Source organism: Megalobrama amblycephala, linkage group LG10 (assembly GCF_018812025.1).
Source record: "Megalobrama amblycephala isolate DHTTF-2021 linkage group LG10, ASM1881202v1, whole genome shotgun sequence".
NCBI lineage: Eukaryota > Metazoa > Chordata > Actinopteri > Cypriniformes > Xenocyprididae > Megalobrama > Megalobrama amblycephala.
In genome coordinates this window covers 23,082,168-23,100,753 of record NC_063053.1, presented here as the reverse complement: position 1 = coordinate 23,100,753, position 18,586 = coordinate 23,082,168, and the positions used below count along the sequence as shown (strand labels likewise).

The window sequence follows — 18,586 nt, the reverse complement described above, 5'->3', positions numbered from 1 at the left end:
TGGGAATGACTGCTACATTCATATAGTGTTTGCATGGGTCTCGACATTTACAAATACAGAAATCGTAGACAGTTGTACTCGCATTTGACTTCCATAAACGCATTTTGGTACACTTTGAAATGTTCCTGTGTGAAAGCAAACCGAACCAAGAAGAAAATGCAACATTGTAACAAATTTAGTCCCTGTTTCGGAACAAAATGATCCATAGGTGTAAAAACACCCTTATATTCCATTTGAACTGAACTGGACCAACAGGATGATGAATTGCAATGTTGGAGGGATTTATGTAGTGTTTTTTTTTTTTTTTTTTTTTTTTTTTTGGTAGTTCATATTTCTTATTCAATAGTTCAAAACATTTGCATATAGTACTACAATATGTTTTCAGATAACGGTGATGAACAACCTGTAATAACCTATAAAAACACTAATAACTAATACCAATACTAATAAGCATGTAGGCCTATTCTTATCCAGCTAGGCTTAGTGTGTGAATTTTTCATAATTAATCAGCCCTGTGGCAGTAGATGAAAGTTCTGTTTATATAACACTAGTGTTAATGTGTATTGTCATTGACAAATAAATACATTATATATATATATATATATATATATATATATATATATATATATATATATATATATATATATAAAGAAACGGGGGCACGCCCCCGCGAAACACGTCATCGGCAGGAGACGCAGATCGCAACAGAACAGATCAAGCATAGAGACAGAGCGCATTTATTATAATCTGAAAACCATGCCCACCGGGGGAAAAACAATCCAACCGTCTCCATTGACTTTGTAATGCATGAGGCTGCCTCCTTGTCTTTTCTGACTCATTACAAAAAACAGAACAATGCCTAAAAGCTGCTGTGTGACAAGGTGTACAGCTAACAAGCTAAAAAACCCAGAAATAAGTTTTTATAAGCTGTCGACCCCAAAAAACGAATGTTTAAGGACACAAAAGTGGATACAGGCAGTGAGACAGAGCACAACAGGTCATATTACTATAAGAAATGCATTGGAGGGGGTCGTAATTGGCGACAACATATGCTAAACAAACCAACAAAAACAAACCATTCATTATTTTTAACCATGTCAAAGAATTATTTCACCTGTCGCTGATTACGTTCCCCTCCAATGCATTTCGCGGGGGCGTGCCCCCGTTTCTTGACACCACCCCCACGTCAAACCAGTGCCATAAAGAGATCCGCACAGAAAAGTGCAGCGCAAAAGAAAACCAGTATCGTGAGCGCACGCTTGACTGAAACGCAGAATAAAATGAGCGTTGCAAATGATTTAGTAGGTTTGAGCATGAAAAATATGTGGCAAAGATAAAATAGGATTACAGCTGTCATTGATTTTTGTAATTGATTATATTTTTATTTTTGCACTACTTTATTTTATTTTGCAATTTATTATTTTTGTTTGCAAAACTTATTTTTTTCTGCTCAATACTTTATTTTTCCTTTGCAATTCTTTATTTTTGTTTGCAAAACATTTTTTTATTGCTCAATTCTTTTTTGTGTTTTGCAAAACTTTATTTTTGTGCAAAACTTTAAGGCATTAATTTGACTCCATAGGGATATTTGTTCACTGAAATAACAATACTGTGTGGTTCACTTGCTTTCTCTGGCTGAGACAGACACAGGTAAAACACTGATGTGGACGTGTCCACATTAAAGCATTTCAGTGGGCTTAAACAGATCGCCCTTTACAGCAAACTACTACAGTTGTGACCTAAATATGATTTTCAGTTGCAATAATTAATCATAAAATTCAACATTAGTAACTTACTTTTCGCCATCAGCCGCGCGTGCACTCAGAGGATCCCCCAGTTCCCGGCTAATTTTCAGTCAGACTCGCCCTGAACGGATCATTGAATCAGTGAGTTGTTGACTCGAGAACAGCTTCAATGCGATCAGTCCAATTCGCGAATGAATTGTTTGATGTGATCTGTGAACCGATTTAACAGAATGATTGAAAAGAATCAGTTCGTGCACGAATCGGACACCGCTTTCAAGCGTCTCTGAGCATGTGGCGATTTCTTCATTTAATGTTCTTCATTTAAAGTTAATGTTTTATGAAATGTAGCGGAGTAAAAAGTACGATCTTATGCTTTGGAATGTAGTAAAGTAAAAGTTGCTCAAAATAAAGTAGGTACAGAGGCTGCTTGAGAAATGTGCTTAAGTAGCCTACAGTAACAATGTAAAAATACTTAGTTACTGTGCACCACTGCCTATAATTTATATTATGGTTATTGTAGTTCTAGACTAAATGTGAACATTTACTCATCTCACTTGCACAAAAACAGTCAGTATTCCTCAAAATTAATAAAAACAGTGAAATGCAAACTCAGAATATTGCTCAAACCAGCAATTAAATGTATTAAATTAAACAAATATACTTTATGTATTTAATCTTACTTTATTTACTAATGTCTTTGCTGCTGACCTTCAATTATCCAATTCAACCATACTAATAAGCAAAAATGACTTTAGATAAACATCACTGTGATCAGCCCGAAGCTTATTTATTCACTTTTGGTGAGGAAAAAAAAAAAAAAAAAAAAAAAAAAAAAAAATATATATATATATATATATATATATATATATATATATATATACAGGTGCTGATCATATAATTAGAATTAGTTGATTAGAAATTTGATTTATTTCATTAATTCCATTCAAAAAGTGAAACTTGTATATTATATTCATTCATTACACACAGACTGATATATTTCAAATGTTTATTTCTTTTAATTTTGATGATTATAACTGACAACTAAAGAAAATCCCAAATTCAGTATCTCAGAAAATTAGAATATTGTGAAAAGGTTCAATATTGAAGACACCTGGTGCCACACTCTAATCAGCTAATTAACTCAAAACACCTGCAAAGGCCTTTACATGGTCTCTCAGTCTAGTTCTGTAGGCTACACAATCATGGGGAAGACTGCTGACTTGACAGTTGTCCAAAAGACGACCATTGACGACCTTGCACAAGGAGGGCAAGACACAAAAGGTCATTGCAAAAGAGGCTGGTTGTTTACAGAGCTGTGTCCAAGCACATTAATAGAGAGGCGAAGGGAAGGAAAAAATGTGGTAGAAAAAAGTGTACAAGCAACGGGGATAACCGCACCCTGAAGAGGATTGTGAAACAAAACCCATTCAAAAATGTGGGGGAGATTCACAAAGAGTGGACTGCAGCTGGAGTCAGTGCTTCAAGAACCACTACGCACAGACGTATGCAAGACATGGGTTTCAGCTGTCGCATTCCTTGTGTCAAGCCACTCTTGAACAACAGACAGCGTCAGAGGCATCTCGCCTGGGCTAAAGACAAAAAGGACTGGACTGCTGCTGAGTGGTCCAAAGTTATGTTCTCTGATGAAAGTAAATTTTGCATTTCCTTTGGAAATCAGGGTCCCAGAGTCTGGAGGAAGAGAGGAGAGGCACACAATCCACGTTGCTTGAGGTCCAGTGTAAAGTTTCCACAGTCAGTGATGGTTTGGGGTGCCATGTCAAATGCTGGTGTTGGTCCACTGTGTTTTCTGAGGTCCAAGGTCAACGCAGCCGTATACCAGGAAGTTTTAGAGCACTTCATGCTTCCTGCTGCTGACCAACTTTATGGAGATGCAGATTTCATTTTCCAACAGGACTTGGCACCTGCACACAGTGCCAAAGCTACCAGTACCTGGTTTAAGGACCATGGTATCCCTGTTCTTAATTGGCCAGCAAACTCGCCTGACCTTAACCCATAGAAAATCTATGGGGTATTGTGAAGAGGAAGATGCGATATGCCAGATCCAACAATGCAGAAGAGCTGAAGGCCACTATCAGAGCAACCTGGGCTCTCATAACACCTGAGCAGTGCCACAGACTGATCGACTTCATGCCATGCCGCATTGCTGCAGTAATTTAGGCAAAAGGAGCCCCAACTAAGTATTGAGTGCTGTACATGCTCATACTTTTCATGTTCATACTTTTCAGTTGGCCAAGATTTCTAAAAATCCTTTCTTTGTATTGGTCTTAAGTAATATTCTAATTTTCTGAGATACTGAATTTGGGATTTTCCTTAGTTGTCAGTTATAATCATCAAAATTAAAAGAAATAAACATTTGAAATATATCAGTCTGTGTGTATTGAATGAATATAATATACAAGTTTCACTTTTTGAATGGAAGTAGTGAAATAAATCAACTTTTTGATGATATTCTAATTATATGACCAGCACTTGTATATATTCTCCTTGCACTGATTTTCTGGGCATTTAGAACATTTAAAAGAATTGGTAATGTTGATCACTCATCCCTTATTTTCAACAAAATGTTTGCAAGGCTATTAATCCAGTCAGGATTTTTATCTATGGAAATGACAACATTTATTCACCAGTCTTTCACACACATCTTAAACAGATCAAGACAATATGCCCCTGTGTACTGATACACGCACACACAAAAAATATCAATAACTAATACATACATGATTTTGTGCTGCACTGATACAATGTTAAGACACTGTAGCTGATCATTACTGAGACTCGTGCTGCAAAAAACTAAGGGCAAATAAGCACAAAGAATCCAGCAGTGACATCACAAAGCATTTCATTTTTCACACAATAAATATGTCACATCAGCACATTCAAGTTCCCATGGCCTGAGCTCGGATTCAGCATGTTTATTAATATAAAAACCGAACTATCTGTAAATAATCCCTACAGTCAGACAAAACAGCTGTTAAAATGAGTCCTTAAAACATTCAGCTTTTATTCTATTATGATAAAAATGTCATGACATTCTACTGCGGTGATAGTGAAAATACATCAGCTGTACAGTGTGATCTTCCAACGGGACCATAAACAGTAGTCATCGATCTGTGCCTACAACAGTCATTCTCATAATACAAACACAAGCATTCTATTGTAAACCTCACTTCAAGCATGTTTCAAAAATATAATTCATTCTTTTATGTTTATTAAATAGCCACAAAATTGTTTTGAATGCACACAGTTAAAGATCTGGATGATCTAAGTGTTATACAGTCAATTAGTCAATAATACTAAACCAAAATTCAGAAATCCTAGATTTTCATCAGCTATTTTTTTGGTATGTAACGACATTGTGCTGGATCTCAGTAGCTCCGGACAAAGACACATGGAACCAGCCATTATTTCGACCTTGGATTCAAAAAATCCATGTAAACTGACATTGACTTGCTCTGTCAAGCGTCTTAATATTGAGACCAAGGTAAAATATCACTTTCTACACTGTAACAAGAAAATGATACAGTATGGCATGTTTTTTTCCCTTTAAAACACCTTTAAATTCTCCTTTAAGATAAATGTTACATTTTCAACTGTCTTCTAAACGTGTAATGACTCCCCCTTAAGCAGACTAACACTTTTTTGCACTTCTACACTGACTTATGCTACAGTATATGCTGCATTATATTGCATCTTAGTCTTAACATTTTAATGTATTAGAGCAATACAGCTTCATGAAATTGCTAGAATATTTTTGTTAGTCACTCGGAGAAAATATCATTTAAATCTTACTTGAAATCTTAAAATTTAAATCTTACTGTTAGCAAACTCACAAGGTAGATCACATGAGTCTGAAATAAAACTTAACAGATGATTTGCAACTACTATGCTTGATGACAGGTCTCCAACACTACATATATGCGAGCGCTCACAACATATTTATGGAGATCTGAGAAGACAGTGGTCTTTATTCGAGGTCTAGAGTGCTTTATGATTTAGAGTCTATTTTTGGAAAATTTGGACTTTAAAAGAATATTCTGGGTGCAATACGTTAAGCTCAGTCTGCAAAAAAAATTGTTCCATGTTTTCAAAAGAAGAAAAAGAAAGATTATAGTAAGTGTCTTAAAATTACAAACTAAATGGGTCCAATTTTTTAAGGATTTAAAGGGATGGTCCAGACAAAAATGAAAATTCTGCCATCGTGTACTCATCATTTTGAAGAATGTTGATAACCAAAGTCCCATTGACTTCAATTGTATTTTTTTGTCCATACAATGATAGTATATTGTATATACTATAAAACAATGACTATTTAAACTATTATACAATAGTTTTATACTATTGAAATTAGTATTTTAGTGTTTACAAATTGGCCCCTTTCACGTCCATTGTAAGTACCTCACTAAAACCCACATTTTTGCTTTGCATTCTTTAAAAAGAGATATAAGTGGAAATTAATTTTTGTGGTAATCAACATTATACCACAAATGCTGTCGCGGTTCTACCATTTCGACAATCTCAATCGGCAAGTACATACTAGATTTTAGTGTGCAATTGTGTATGCTTTTTAATCTAGTTCCCAGGTTTTTTTATAGAGTAGGCCTAAGTGTGCTTATGATCATTTTCAGATATTCAGCCAGTAAGCACACTGAACGATTTCATCATGTCAAGAAATGGGAAGCCAGATTTGCATTGTTTTGTAGACGGCTGTTAAATACGCAGAATCTCAAGTGATATATTCAAGTAATTTTCACAATTCTGTGGCCAACCAGTCACTTGCGGGACCCCTCGGCTAAAGATGTCTTCCTCAATTGAAGGTTATGTTGATGGAAGCTAAAACATCTATTTGATCATAGGGTCATCACCTCCCGGAGAGGTTAGGACAGGGAAGTCAACAAAGGGCTCTGTTTTGTCCTCCTGGGGCGAGGTGACTGTACCGTCTGACATGGAGGTAAAAGCCAGGTGGTCATGTTCCATGATGGCCAGGCGGTCCTGGGGCTTCTCCTTCTTCAGATAGAACATCTTTCTCAGCTGCTTCAACTGCTGCAGCTCACAGAAGGTCTCCAACACCACCAGCATGGCGATCAGACCGAGGAGGAGATACACTGTGAGACACAAAGGGAAGAGAGAGATGGAGAGATGATGGAATGTAAACTTTTCACTGTGTTTATGCTAACTTTTGAGTTAAAGGGTGCTTTTACAAATCAAACATTTCTCTGTCGGCTCTACATGTCTGTGTGTGTTTCTTGCTTCATTGTAGCCTTGAAAGGAGTTTTATCCAGTCTGGCAAAATGTTACAAATGGACACTGCAACATCTGATATTAATAATTCTTTATCAAAGGGCAATAAATTGCTAAAATAATCTTTAAAAAAAAAAGTTACTACACCCCTTCCAACCACTTGGCTTAAGTATGGCATATAATGCCCAATTTTACAATCTGATTTTTGATGGATACAGTTAAATCATGTTCTACAACACAAAAAAATAAAATAGGTTGCAAATTGTGTTGTGTTAAAATGAAAGGAAAGGTGTGTATATGCTACTTCAAGAGTCATTAATGAAATGCTTTTTAGTCTACATCTTTTCTTTCATCTTACTAACATCAAGACAAAAGTAACAAATCCAACAGAAATCAAATGCCAACTCAACATGTGTGGGACTCACAAATGCCATATCCTCCACAATTACGCTACGACAGCAAATGTGGACCTTTCTCACCGTCCCCCGCATACAGAATAGAAAGACGGGACCATCTGCATCAAGTAAACCCACACACGTACGCAAGCCATGTGGCATTTTCATGCAACATTTTTAAAAATGAGACCTGTACCGCTTCATAAGTAATACAAACACTAGATGGAGCAGTAGAGCAGCAGTGAAAGAACGATTTGTAACCTCGAATCACATGCACTTCCTTTTTATCTTCTTTCTGTTCCTATGACAGCAGGCCAGCCTTACATATGAAGATGTTTAGATATGCAAAAGGAAGTCAGTGGAGTATTTTTTATTACATATTGTGCAGAGTTTCCCTAACGAGAAGAAGAAGTGATTCAACTAGTGTTTACTCAATAAAATACGTCACTATGAGGGAAAAAAAGGCTTGAGTAAATATAAGGGCCTGTAAACTGGACCACAATGTTAACAATATTTTAGAAACCAAAAACTACAACTAAAATATTTAAGCATATTTAGCATATCTGAGACCTTTTAGAGTTTTTTAATACACGCATAGAAATATATATTCACGGCTTTCAGTCAAGGTCAAGTCCTCTATCTTCTACGTTCTGACAAAAATTCAGACACACTTCAAGTTTAAATACCAAATGACTATTAGGAGACGCATTCAAATACACATAAAACTAATGGAATCTTATCACATAGTTTTTCATTACAAAGAGGTACCAGACAAAGATGTCCTCTATCTCCTTTGTTATTTGCTGCTTTCATTGAGCCTTTGGCAGCAGCAGTTTGCCAAAATGCAAATATACAAGATATATCTAAAGGAAACATAAAATCAATTTGTATGCAGATGAAATACTGTTGATATACAGATGATATACTGATATGGTAAAAAGGTTTTAATTTATTAACACTCAAAAGCTATCCTTTGAATTAATGTAATTAAATCATGGAAAGGATTTCCACGTGATTAAATGGCTTTCTTTCAGCATTAAGCACTTTTGTTAGGCTAACTTAAATTGCATAGATTGGATCAACTTAAGTAAATGAGTTGGTCCAAAACATTGCAAATTAGTTAGGCTGACACTATTAAATTAAGCTGTGCCCAACCATAGTAAATAAGCTGAATCAACCTTAATAAATTAAGTTGACCCAACGTAAGTACATTAAATTGGAATAACAGAATTGCATAATGCTGAAATAAAGCAACTTAATCATGTGGAAATCCTTTCCATGATTTTTTTATGTTCGTTCAAAGAGTTATTTTTTTGAGTGTGTATCTCCAAGATCCATCTAATTCTTTAACAGAACTTTTTAAGATTATATCATCGTATTCTCAGATTTCTGATTATACTATAAATTGGACAAAAACAACAATACTTCCAGTAACAGTGAATTCATGAATTCCAGCCCTTATTCTCGTTAAATGTTAGAGGTAATATTAAACACTTGGGCATAATTATTTCTCTAAAACATTCAGAAATTGTTCATCTCCGATATTAACAAAAATTAGTAATGATTTAAAACGTTGGAATACTTTGCCTCTTTCCTGAATAGGGCGAATAGCAACTGCCAAAATGAAAATCCTCTTTCAGATTAATTACTTACTTTCAATGATTTCATTTGAGCCGCCTTCTAAATTGTTTCAATCACTAATTCAATTATATCTATATTTTTATTGGAAAACAAGAAAGTTAGAATTTGTCTATCTACTGTGCAAAAAAAAATAAGTTACAGGGGGACTTCGATGCTCCAATTTTTGTATGTATTATTTGGAAAATCAGTTACAATTCCTTACTAAGTGGACTGATTTGGAACAATACGATTGTAATAATATTAAATTAAGTGATTTACCTTTTATTGGAACATCGATTAAAAAACTATTGTTTTAAAAGTAAAGAAATTTCTTCAACTCTAACAACTTGGTGGAAAATTTAAAAAATAAATAAATCATCTATTTTCTGATAATAAGTTTATTTCCTTTAAAGATTTAACATCCAAATATGGTATTCCTAAAGGGGAATTTATTCATTATTTACATATAAAGGATATAATTAGGAAAAAAGTAAATATGAATTATAATATGCTTCAAACTTCTGCATTTGTTACTCAGATCAAAACACTCTCACCCTCAAAAAAAAAAAAAAAAGTGATCTATATTATATAAATTAATACTTGGCAAAGAAAATTTGTTGTATCTATGAACTGAAAAATGAGATTTATAGCCTCTATATCCTCTGCCCATGATCCTAATGTGTGGACACAAATTTGTAAAAATATTTTCTCTTTCATTAATTCTAACTTAAAACTTATTCAATATAAGATTTTGCAGTACATATTACACAATATAGAAAACATAAAATGTTTTTTTCTAATTCACCCATCTGTGCCCAATGTAGTCTAGGTAGTACTCCTGTTCAGAATTTTTGGTACAAAAATTGTAACAATAAAAAAAAAAAAAAAAATAGACAAATTGTATACTACACTTGGGATTGAAATACCATTATTTCCTTCAGTCTGTTTGTTAGGATTATTTTCGGAGACTGATGTTGCACCACATTATGTAAAATTAGTTTACATTGCTCTAATTTTAGCTAAAAAAGCTATTCTCCAACATTGGAAAACTAAACAGTCATTAAATATTAACCACTGGTTACATTTTTTATTAGAACATAAGGCAATAGAAAGGATGGCTGCTGTAGCAAGGAAGAGCATTAGATCTAATTTGGAAATGTGGTCCCCTTTTATTAGTTTTTTTGGAGTGGAGCGGTGATTATCTGATATGGAGTGATTCATTTATGTATATTTGGTATTATTAAGAACTGTACTGAGTAACTGGCATCATGTTATTTTCTTTTTGTGTGTTATTGTCTTTTGTGCATTGACGTAAAATGTATTACAATGAAAAATAGTAAAGTAGAGTGAACAAAAAAAATATTAAGCAGCTGTATTGTTATGATTTTCTGAATTTTCAAAAAATTAATTGCTTGGTAAAATCCCATTCTTTCTTAAAGAATTCTATATAAGCCGAAATAAAACAAAACAATGCACATAGAAACCACACCTACCAGTGATGCCCAGTTTGTAGAGCTCACGAAACTTCTGGTTAAAGGCCTCTCCTGGCACATAGTCACCTAGACCGATAGTGGAGAGTGAGATAAAGCAGAAGTAGAAGGACTCCAGAAAGTTCCAGTTCTCTTCTAGGGCAGAGAAGATGGCGGCAGGGATGAGGAAGAAACAGGACACAGCCACGATGGCCAGCAGGGTTGCATGAACAAGGGCCACCAGGGGTTTAGACAGACCCCAACGCGTATGCACGTACATAATGGGCCGCCATGTGCTATAGACCATGATCCTTTGCACCACAGCCGTGAGGAAGAGGAGGGTGAAAGGGATGCCAATTACAGAGTAAATGATGCAGAAAGCCTTCCCACCATCAGAGAGAGGAGCAGTGTGACCATATCCTGTGAATTGTAAATAGAAATTACACATTTACTTCATGAAAACGTTTCCTTCAGGAGACAAGATTAAACATGGATGAGCACATAGTGTTCTTATCACTAAAAAAAAAAAACCATACTTTCTCACAGCCATTGCCAGACACAGATTAACACATAGATTATGTCCCATCCTGGATTATCAATGAATTAATCATTCAGTCCAGCACTTTAATTTCATTTCTGTTAGCATATCCCTGAAATAAACAGATGATATTGCTCTCATTTCTGCCCTCAGCAGTTTGATGCCTCCTTAGAGCTCAAAACTAATGGACAAATTTCACATTATGGGCATCAACAATCAGGTTAGTTTTCAGGGTCTCTCTAAATGCCCCAGGCCTCTGATACAACCTTGCTGGAAGGATTTGCGTTACAGAGCAAAGTCAATTAATAAGGAAGCAAGGACACAAATGCCACTTTGAAAAGGAAATGACCAAAGAAAAATGTATCATGTATTTTGATATACTGAATTTGATTATGACAATTAAAACAACTGATTGGCTACTGTTTCCAAGTTTTTACATTTTACAAGGCAAGGCCATTTTAAAAGGCAAAAGGCAAAGAAACAAACAAACAAAAAAACGTTAGTTTAGTCCTATTCAGTCAGTGTCTACCTGGTGCTTCTAGGCTTGTCTGATGTATTCATTAAATGGAGCATCTCTTGTCACTGTTCTGTAATAGTCTGCAATCATTGATGGGCTCCATTTAGATAACTGCACTGCACACGCAAGTACGAGGCATCTCTGCTCACTTTGGCTAAACAGAAATGTGTCATCTTTTGACTTGGACCAGCAAGTAACCATCTAGTTATCACCCAAAACACCCTACTAGCAACCACCCAGAACACCTTAGCAACTACTTTGCAAGCTGCTAACAACCACTCATAACACCTTAGCATGCCCAGATTGTGATAACCAGCTTTCCCAAAATAAATAAATAAAATAAAATTATTTTTGTAGTTTGTGCCATTTTAGCAATGATAAGTATAGTTAAGTATAACATTTTTAAGTATAAAAGTAGACCCAAAGTACTGTAGTTCTTTTGTTCACTAAAATGAGGAACATGATGTCTGTTATGTGATGCCTGTGCCAAATCAGGTTAAACAACTGTGGCTATTCATTTCTATGGCCTTATTCCGTCTTGTTCAAAGTTCCTTTTTTAGATAAAAAGAAAGAAGATTTGAAAATATTGTTTGTGCGGTATGAAATGCAAAGGGGAACTACGTATTGCAAGTCAGTGTTAATGATAGGACTGTTGCAAACTTTTTTTCTCTGGTAAATCATGACAGCGCTTTTACTCATACAATCCCATTTCCAGAAATGTTGGGACATCTTCTGGAAATGGGGTTGGATTGTTGAGCAGCTGTCTTGTATCAGGCGAGACTGGGCAGAAATTCCACTTGCAAAACTGCAACAATACTCAATTCCCAAACGATTAAAATGTGTAGCTAAAAGGAGAAGTGATATAAACATGCCTCTGTCCCAACTTTTTTTAGGAGTGTGTTGCAGCCATCAATATCAAAATTGGTTTATATTTACAAAATACAATTAAGTTGGTCAGTGAAAACAATGGAAATCTTTTCTTTGTACTTTTGGCAGTTAAATAAAGAATTAACAAAATCATAGATTCTTGATTTTATTGCATTTGACAAAATTCCAACTTTTCTGGAAATGAAAAGGGTTTTTCCCAACAATTCCCCCACAATTTTAACCCTGGTGAATCTTGACATTGTCATCCTGGAATATGGCCATGATGTGTCTTCCTACATGGTTGTTTAAGAAATGAAAAGCTACACACTCCATCTTTAAGGGTTAAAAGTACCGTTGCCAAATATATAACATGCTAGAAACATAATAATCACTGTAATAATGATCCATTCATAGATTCTTAAGTATTTAGAATCCAAACAGTGACTTTTTTTTGGTCGGGCAGTGTATTTCATATAGTAAGTAAATTGTAAATTTCAGTATAATTCTAAAAATGTCCACCTTCAAGTCGTGGTAGACGTGTCTTTTTGCTATGAAATCTTGAATGATATTGTAAACATAAGAATAACTTTATATTGTTATTACTTTTAATATTAAGATGAACATTTGCTGGACTGAAGCAACTTAGGTTTATTTGGTAACACTTTATTTTAGGGCCTTTTAACTAGTTGCTTATTAGCATGCATATTACTAGAATATTGGCTATTTATTAGTACTTATAAAGCACATATTAATGCCTTATTCTGCTTGACCTTATTCTACATTCTTAATCCTACCCAATACCTAAACTTAACAACTGCCTTACTAACTGTTAATGAGGGAAAAGTAGTTAATAGTTTATATGTGTTCCCTATACTAAAGTGTTACCGATTATCCATATATATATATATATATATATATATATATATATATATATATTTTTTTTTTTTTTTTTTTTAAGAAAAATCATTAATAATAGTTTATATGTGTTCCCTATACTAAAGTGTTACCGATTATCCACTTATATATATATATATATATATATATATATATATATATATATATATATATATATATATTATTTATTTATTTTTATTTTTTTAAGAAAAATCTTGTTTAAATGTGAGTGTCAAAAATGAAACCTCAGGTTTGAGAAATGTTTATTCGTACATCTCTCAATCATTGTATTTCACTGCATTATATGGTTTGCCCACCACAATTAAAACTACAGTGTTGATCATAAAAGCTGCATTTAAATATCATCTTACTAAGACATTATTTGGATTGGAGATATAGAACTGATATTTATATGCATTTTATGTAGTCTGCTATACATAAAATCTCACTGATTTTCATTAGAAGCTATGGTATCAAAAAATCATCTTACTTTTTAGCCATATAAATAAAAACATCTGCACTAAATTGCATATTTTGCTCAATAAAGTATTATTTCAGTAACACTTTACAATAAGGTTCATTAGTTAACATGAACTAATGATGAACTGCACTTCTACAGCATTTATTTATCTTTGTTAATGTTAACTTCAACATTTCCTAATATATTAGGCCTATTAAAATCTTGTTAACATTAGTTAATGCACTGTGAAGTAACATGAACAAACAACAACTGTATTTCCATTAACTAACATTAACGAAGATTAGTAAATACAGTAACAAATGTATTGCTCATGGTTAGCTCATTTTAGTTAATACATTAACTAATGAACCTTATTGTAAACCATTATTTCATATGTAAGGCTTTACAGGGTTAAAGAAGATATGGTTGTCTTGCCTTTCATGTTTTTCTGGATTGGATGTAGCAGTACACGCTGGGACTTGTTATGAATGGCAGGTTTCATATTGAGAGAAGAGGTTGTGTTTTCATTTAATGCTTTGTCTGGGAAATACTAAGGGGTACACTTCAATAGAACAGAAACTAAAAGTTGTGATCTGCATGTCTGAGCTTCCTCTTCTCTGTATGTGAGCATGCAGGCCCATTTATAGTCCACAATCTGTAGAGGTCTTCTATAAAGTTGTCTGTTTCATGTCCGTTTGAGAATTGGACACCTGTCTAAGGTAACATTTCTGCGTTAAGGCTGGTGTTAAATGACATGCGAGACAGCTTCTGGCGGGGAACAAAGAAAAACAAGAAAAACAAGAACAAAAGAAGAACTTATCTATTATTAGCAGTAGTGTGTTAAACTTGAAAAGGAGTCTAAAAAGACAAATGAGATGTCTGTGTTGTGTGTTGTTATTATTGATGCCTTGCTGAAGCCTTTAAATAAATAGGTCATTGCAAATATCCATCCAACGGTGCACCATTAAAAAGCTAAATTATTTCGGATCTTCAGAGTACCAGGTGGGCTATGCCACGTTAGTTATTTAATGTCACACTGTCATATAAGTTTATGACATTATCCGCATTGCTCAATGACTCACCTGTGGTTGATAAGACAGTGCTTGCAAAAAACAAAGACGAGGTGAAGTCCCAGTTCCAGCTAGCCGATGCGTTGTTGAGAATAGACACCCCATAGTTACTGGCCTCGAGCGCTTTGTACAGAAACCTCTCCAGCCGCTCCTCAGACAGACATTCGTGCTCCTGGAGGAACTGTCGTTTGATCTTTCTGAGCTCCTGGCGCAGGACGTCTTCATACGGCAGCTCCACCGAGGAGAACACCACCGCACCGAATATGAGATACAGAATATAGCCAAGCACCAGAAACAGAAAATACCACGCGGATTTGTTGCTCTGTATCAAGCGCACACACGAATTACCGGCGAGGGATTGGAGCATCTTCAGTTTTCTATTTGATCCGATGTTGATGATGTCGGGCTCGCGTGGTTTAGATGGGTTTAACGCTCTTGATTAAACGAGCTGCTCCGAATGCAGCGCGGAGGAGATCGAGCTCAGCGCGTAACGGGGACGTGACGTCAGTGGCTCTCGCCCACCAGGTAACAAGGAAAGAGCATCAAATGACTGTCTGTGCCTCCTTCTTGCATCACTGTTGCAATCTCAGGCAGAGGATTAAAACTAATACGTAGCCTACTTATTGTGCATGTTTTCTGAGAAAAGATGGAAATAGATTTTGCTTCCGATTCTGGTTTTTCTCAATGATTTTGGTTCCAATAACGATCCTTTTGCTTGTTTTGAGAAAGAAAAATTTCAAACAAATGAGTCTGCTGCCAGTGATTGAATCGGTTTATATTTCAACTGAACAGAACACATCAGAAATCAATGTATTAGCCTGTAGGCCTACATTTATCGCAAAGATTATTTAATTTCTTTCCAGGGACTTTTTAGAGGCAGCATAAATGCTATCCAATAATTGGTCCTAACGTTCAACATATTAAATCAAAATATAGTCGAACGAATAAAGTGGTAGGCTAACATTTATTTAAATAGACTAAATGATATAGACTATTTTGTTGATTCACTGAAATTAACCGGCTCATGGGTATGGAAGCTAGCTTGTTTCGCCATGGAAAAAGATCATTGCGACTTTTTATCTCACAATTTTGACTTTCTTTCTCACAATTACAAGTTCATATCACACAATTATCAGAAAAAAATCGAAATCTCGCAATTGTGAAAGAATTGTGTGAGATAAAAAGTCGCAATTACCGTTTTTTTTTTTTTATTCAGTGACGGAAACAAGCTTCCATACATGAGAGTCGTTAGGTGTGTTTGACTTGAAGCGGCGCTGATTAGACCGATCGGCGTATGACGTCAAAGTACCGCGAGAGTGAATCAAAAGCATAAGGAGTTGTATGCTCTCCAAACGTTCTCGCGGTACTTTGATGTCATACACCGATCGGTCTGCGCAGCGCCGATGCATCTCGAACAAGCCTATCGATAAGAGAGCAGGCCGCGGTATGCTTTCAAATCGCTCTTGCGGTAATTTGATGTCATATGCCGATCGGTCTGCGCAGCGCCACACATAGGCTGCATCGAAGTCACATACTTAGGCTACCTACTATATAGTAAATGAAAAACAGCCTATAATGTAATTAAAGAAGTAGGCCTATCTCAGATTCACAGTACTCATAAAAGTGTAATATAGCCTATATAGTAGTGCGTCCGGATTACATTCATACACACATTCATACTAGAACGTAATTTTTTAGCAGTCGTGAAGTAGTAACTTATTCAGAATAAGTACTTATTCAGGAAAGTACGCTATGCGATTTAGGACGTAGCCCTATTCTTTCCAGAATCAGACTACATTGGTGGCACTGTATTTTTTGATTCATTAAAATGAACAATTCGTAAGAGTCATCCTTTCGAGAATCAAACTACATCTGTGTGTTTTTGATTCACTAAAATGAACCGGCTCATAAGGGTAATTCTTTCAAGAATTGGGCTACACTGGTGATGGTGTAGCCTTTGCACATACCTAATGTGAATAAATACGTTTTTTTTTTTAAACTCAGTGCCATAAGACCTCTCGTTTCATCATTCAGTCTAGACTTTAACCCTGTGTGGTAATAAAGATATATAAGCTTACTGATAAACAATCTAACCTGTCACACACTACAGAATATGGCCCATATTTTCACAGTTTCATTCTTTTATGGTCTTGTTTCTTGAAGATGATGCAGACACATGCGGGCGACTGTTTCCAAGGTAACAGTCTGTGTGAAGTTGGTGAGGTAGTGAAATCTGGGTTCAGGCCAGTTCAGGAAAAGGCTTCCCTCATCATTCACCACGACAATTCCTCAAAAGAAAAGACAAAATAATAATTTGTCAAGGGAGAAATGTCTTGAAATTAATGACAAAAAGTGTCAAAAGTGCATCAGTATGGTGATTTTAACCCTTTCACGCATAGAGGTCACTACAATGGACAGCTAGTCTAAAAGCATTTTCTTGTATATGCATGGGTTTTGATGGCATAGCTGCAAATCAACCTCTACAGTGGATGCTATGCATCATCTATACACTGCCACTAAGGGGTAATTTGTATGTCAAATTTTTTCCCCCTCCAAACCAAGATAGCCAATGGCTAGTCAGAAATGCCAAGTTGCTCTGGAATATCCATCCATTTCTTCTATCCTAGGAGACTCTTGCAGGTAAAAAATGTTGTAGCATCAAGCAATATCGAATGAGTCATATCACAGTTAAAATTTCCAAGTATTAATTTTAGATTGGGAGGAAATTCTGATTAATCATCTGTCCACTAAATTGGACATCATGCGTTTTCAGCTACAATTCATACTATTGCTGTGACTGTTGTTTTTGAAAATACTTCATCTGCAGTAACTTTTTTGACTCTAAATAAATGTATTTGTTATTAGAATATAATTTTAACAATAAAAAAAGAATAATTAGCATTAACATAAAAAAGTAATGCGATTGTTACTTGTAATGCATTACTCATTACATCAAAAAAGTAATCTGATTACGTAATGTATGTTACTTGTAATGTGTTACCCCTAACACTGCTCATTTCAGATGAGATTGAAAACACCTCATCGCTAAATTTTCTCAGAGGAGAGCTATGGTAGAAATGTGTCCATCTTTAACATAATCAGAATTATCAGCTAAAGGGTAAATCAACATACTCTGGTACTGGTAGCATCTGAGTTGGGTTTCCACAGTTGTACCTTGACAGGTTGTAATCACATTCTCATGTTCTGATATGAAAGGTACACAAAGTTCAACTTGTATGAATTTCAGTTGTGTTTGCACAATTTTTGTGTATATATTTTATAGTTTTAACATGATTTTATATAATTTTATGGTCCCACTTTATATTAAGTGGCCTTAACTACTATGTACTTACATCAAAAAATAAGTACAATGTACTTATTGGGTTCATATTGAATTGAAAAACACTTTTGCTGCTATTGAGGTGGGATAAGGGTAAGGTTAGGGAAAGCTTTGGTGGTATGGGTAGGTTTAAGGGTGTGGGTAAGGTGTAAGGGATGGGTCAACAGTGTAATTATAAATGTAATTACAGAAATTAATTACAGATGTAATTACAGGCAGGTGTTTTTCAAATATAAGTACAATGTAAAAACATGTATGTACACAATAAGTGCATTGTATCAAATCATTAATTTAAATGTAAGTACATAGTAGTTAAGGCCACTTAATATAAAGTGGGACCAATTTTATTAATTGGTTTGTTAAATACACATAATATTGTTGTTATTACTGTATTATGTTTAATACAGTATCT

At 35.0% G+C, this 18,586-nt stretch overlaps 1 protein-coding gene across 1 annotated transcript; it reads right to left on the bottom strand.

Moving 5' to 3' along the window:
- Window positions 1-4,357: 4,357 nt before the first annotated feature.
- kcnk1b (potassium channel, subfamily K, member 1b) lies at window positions 4,358-16,135 on the bottom strand. The gene is made up of 3 exons (XM_048205479.1): window positions 14,847-16,135; window positions 10,513-10,908; window positions 4,358-6,868 (listed from the first exon to the last, which is right to left on the bottom strand). The coding sequence occupies exons 1-3, from the start codon at window positions 15,199-15,201 to the stop codon at window positions 6,606-6,608; spliced, it is 1,014 nt and encodes a 337-aa protein (XP_048061436.1). The 5' UTR covers window positions 15,202-16,135; the 3' UTR covers window positions 4,358-6,605.
- Between the last annotated feature and the right edge of the window lie 2,451 nt (window positions 16,136-18,586).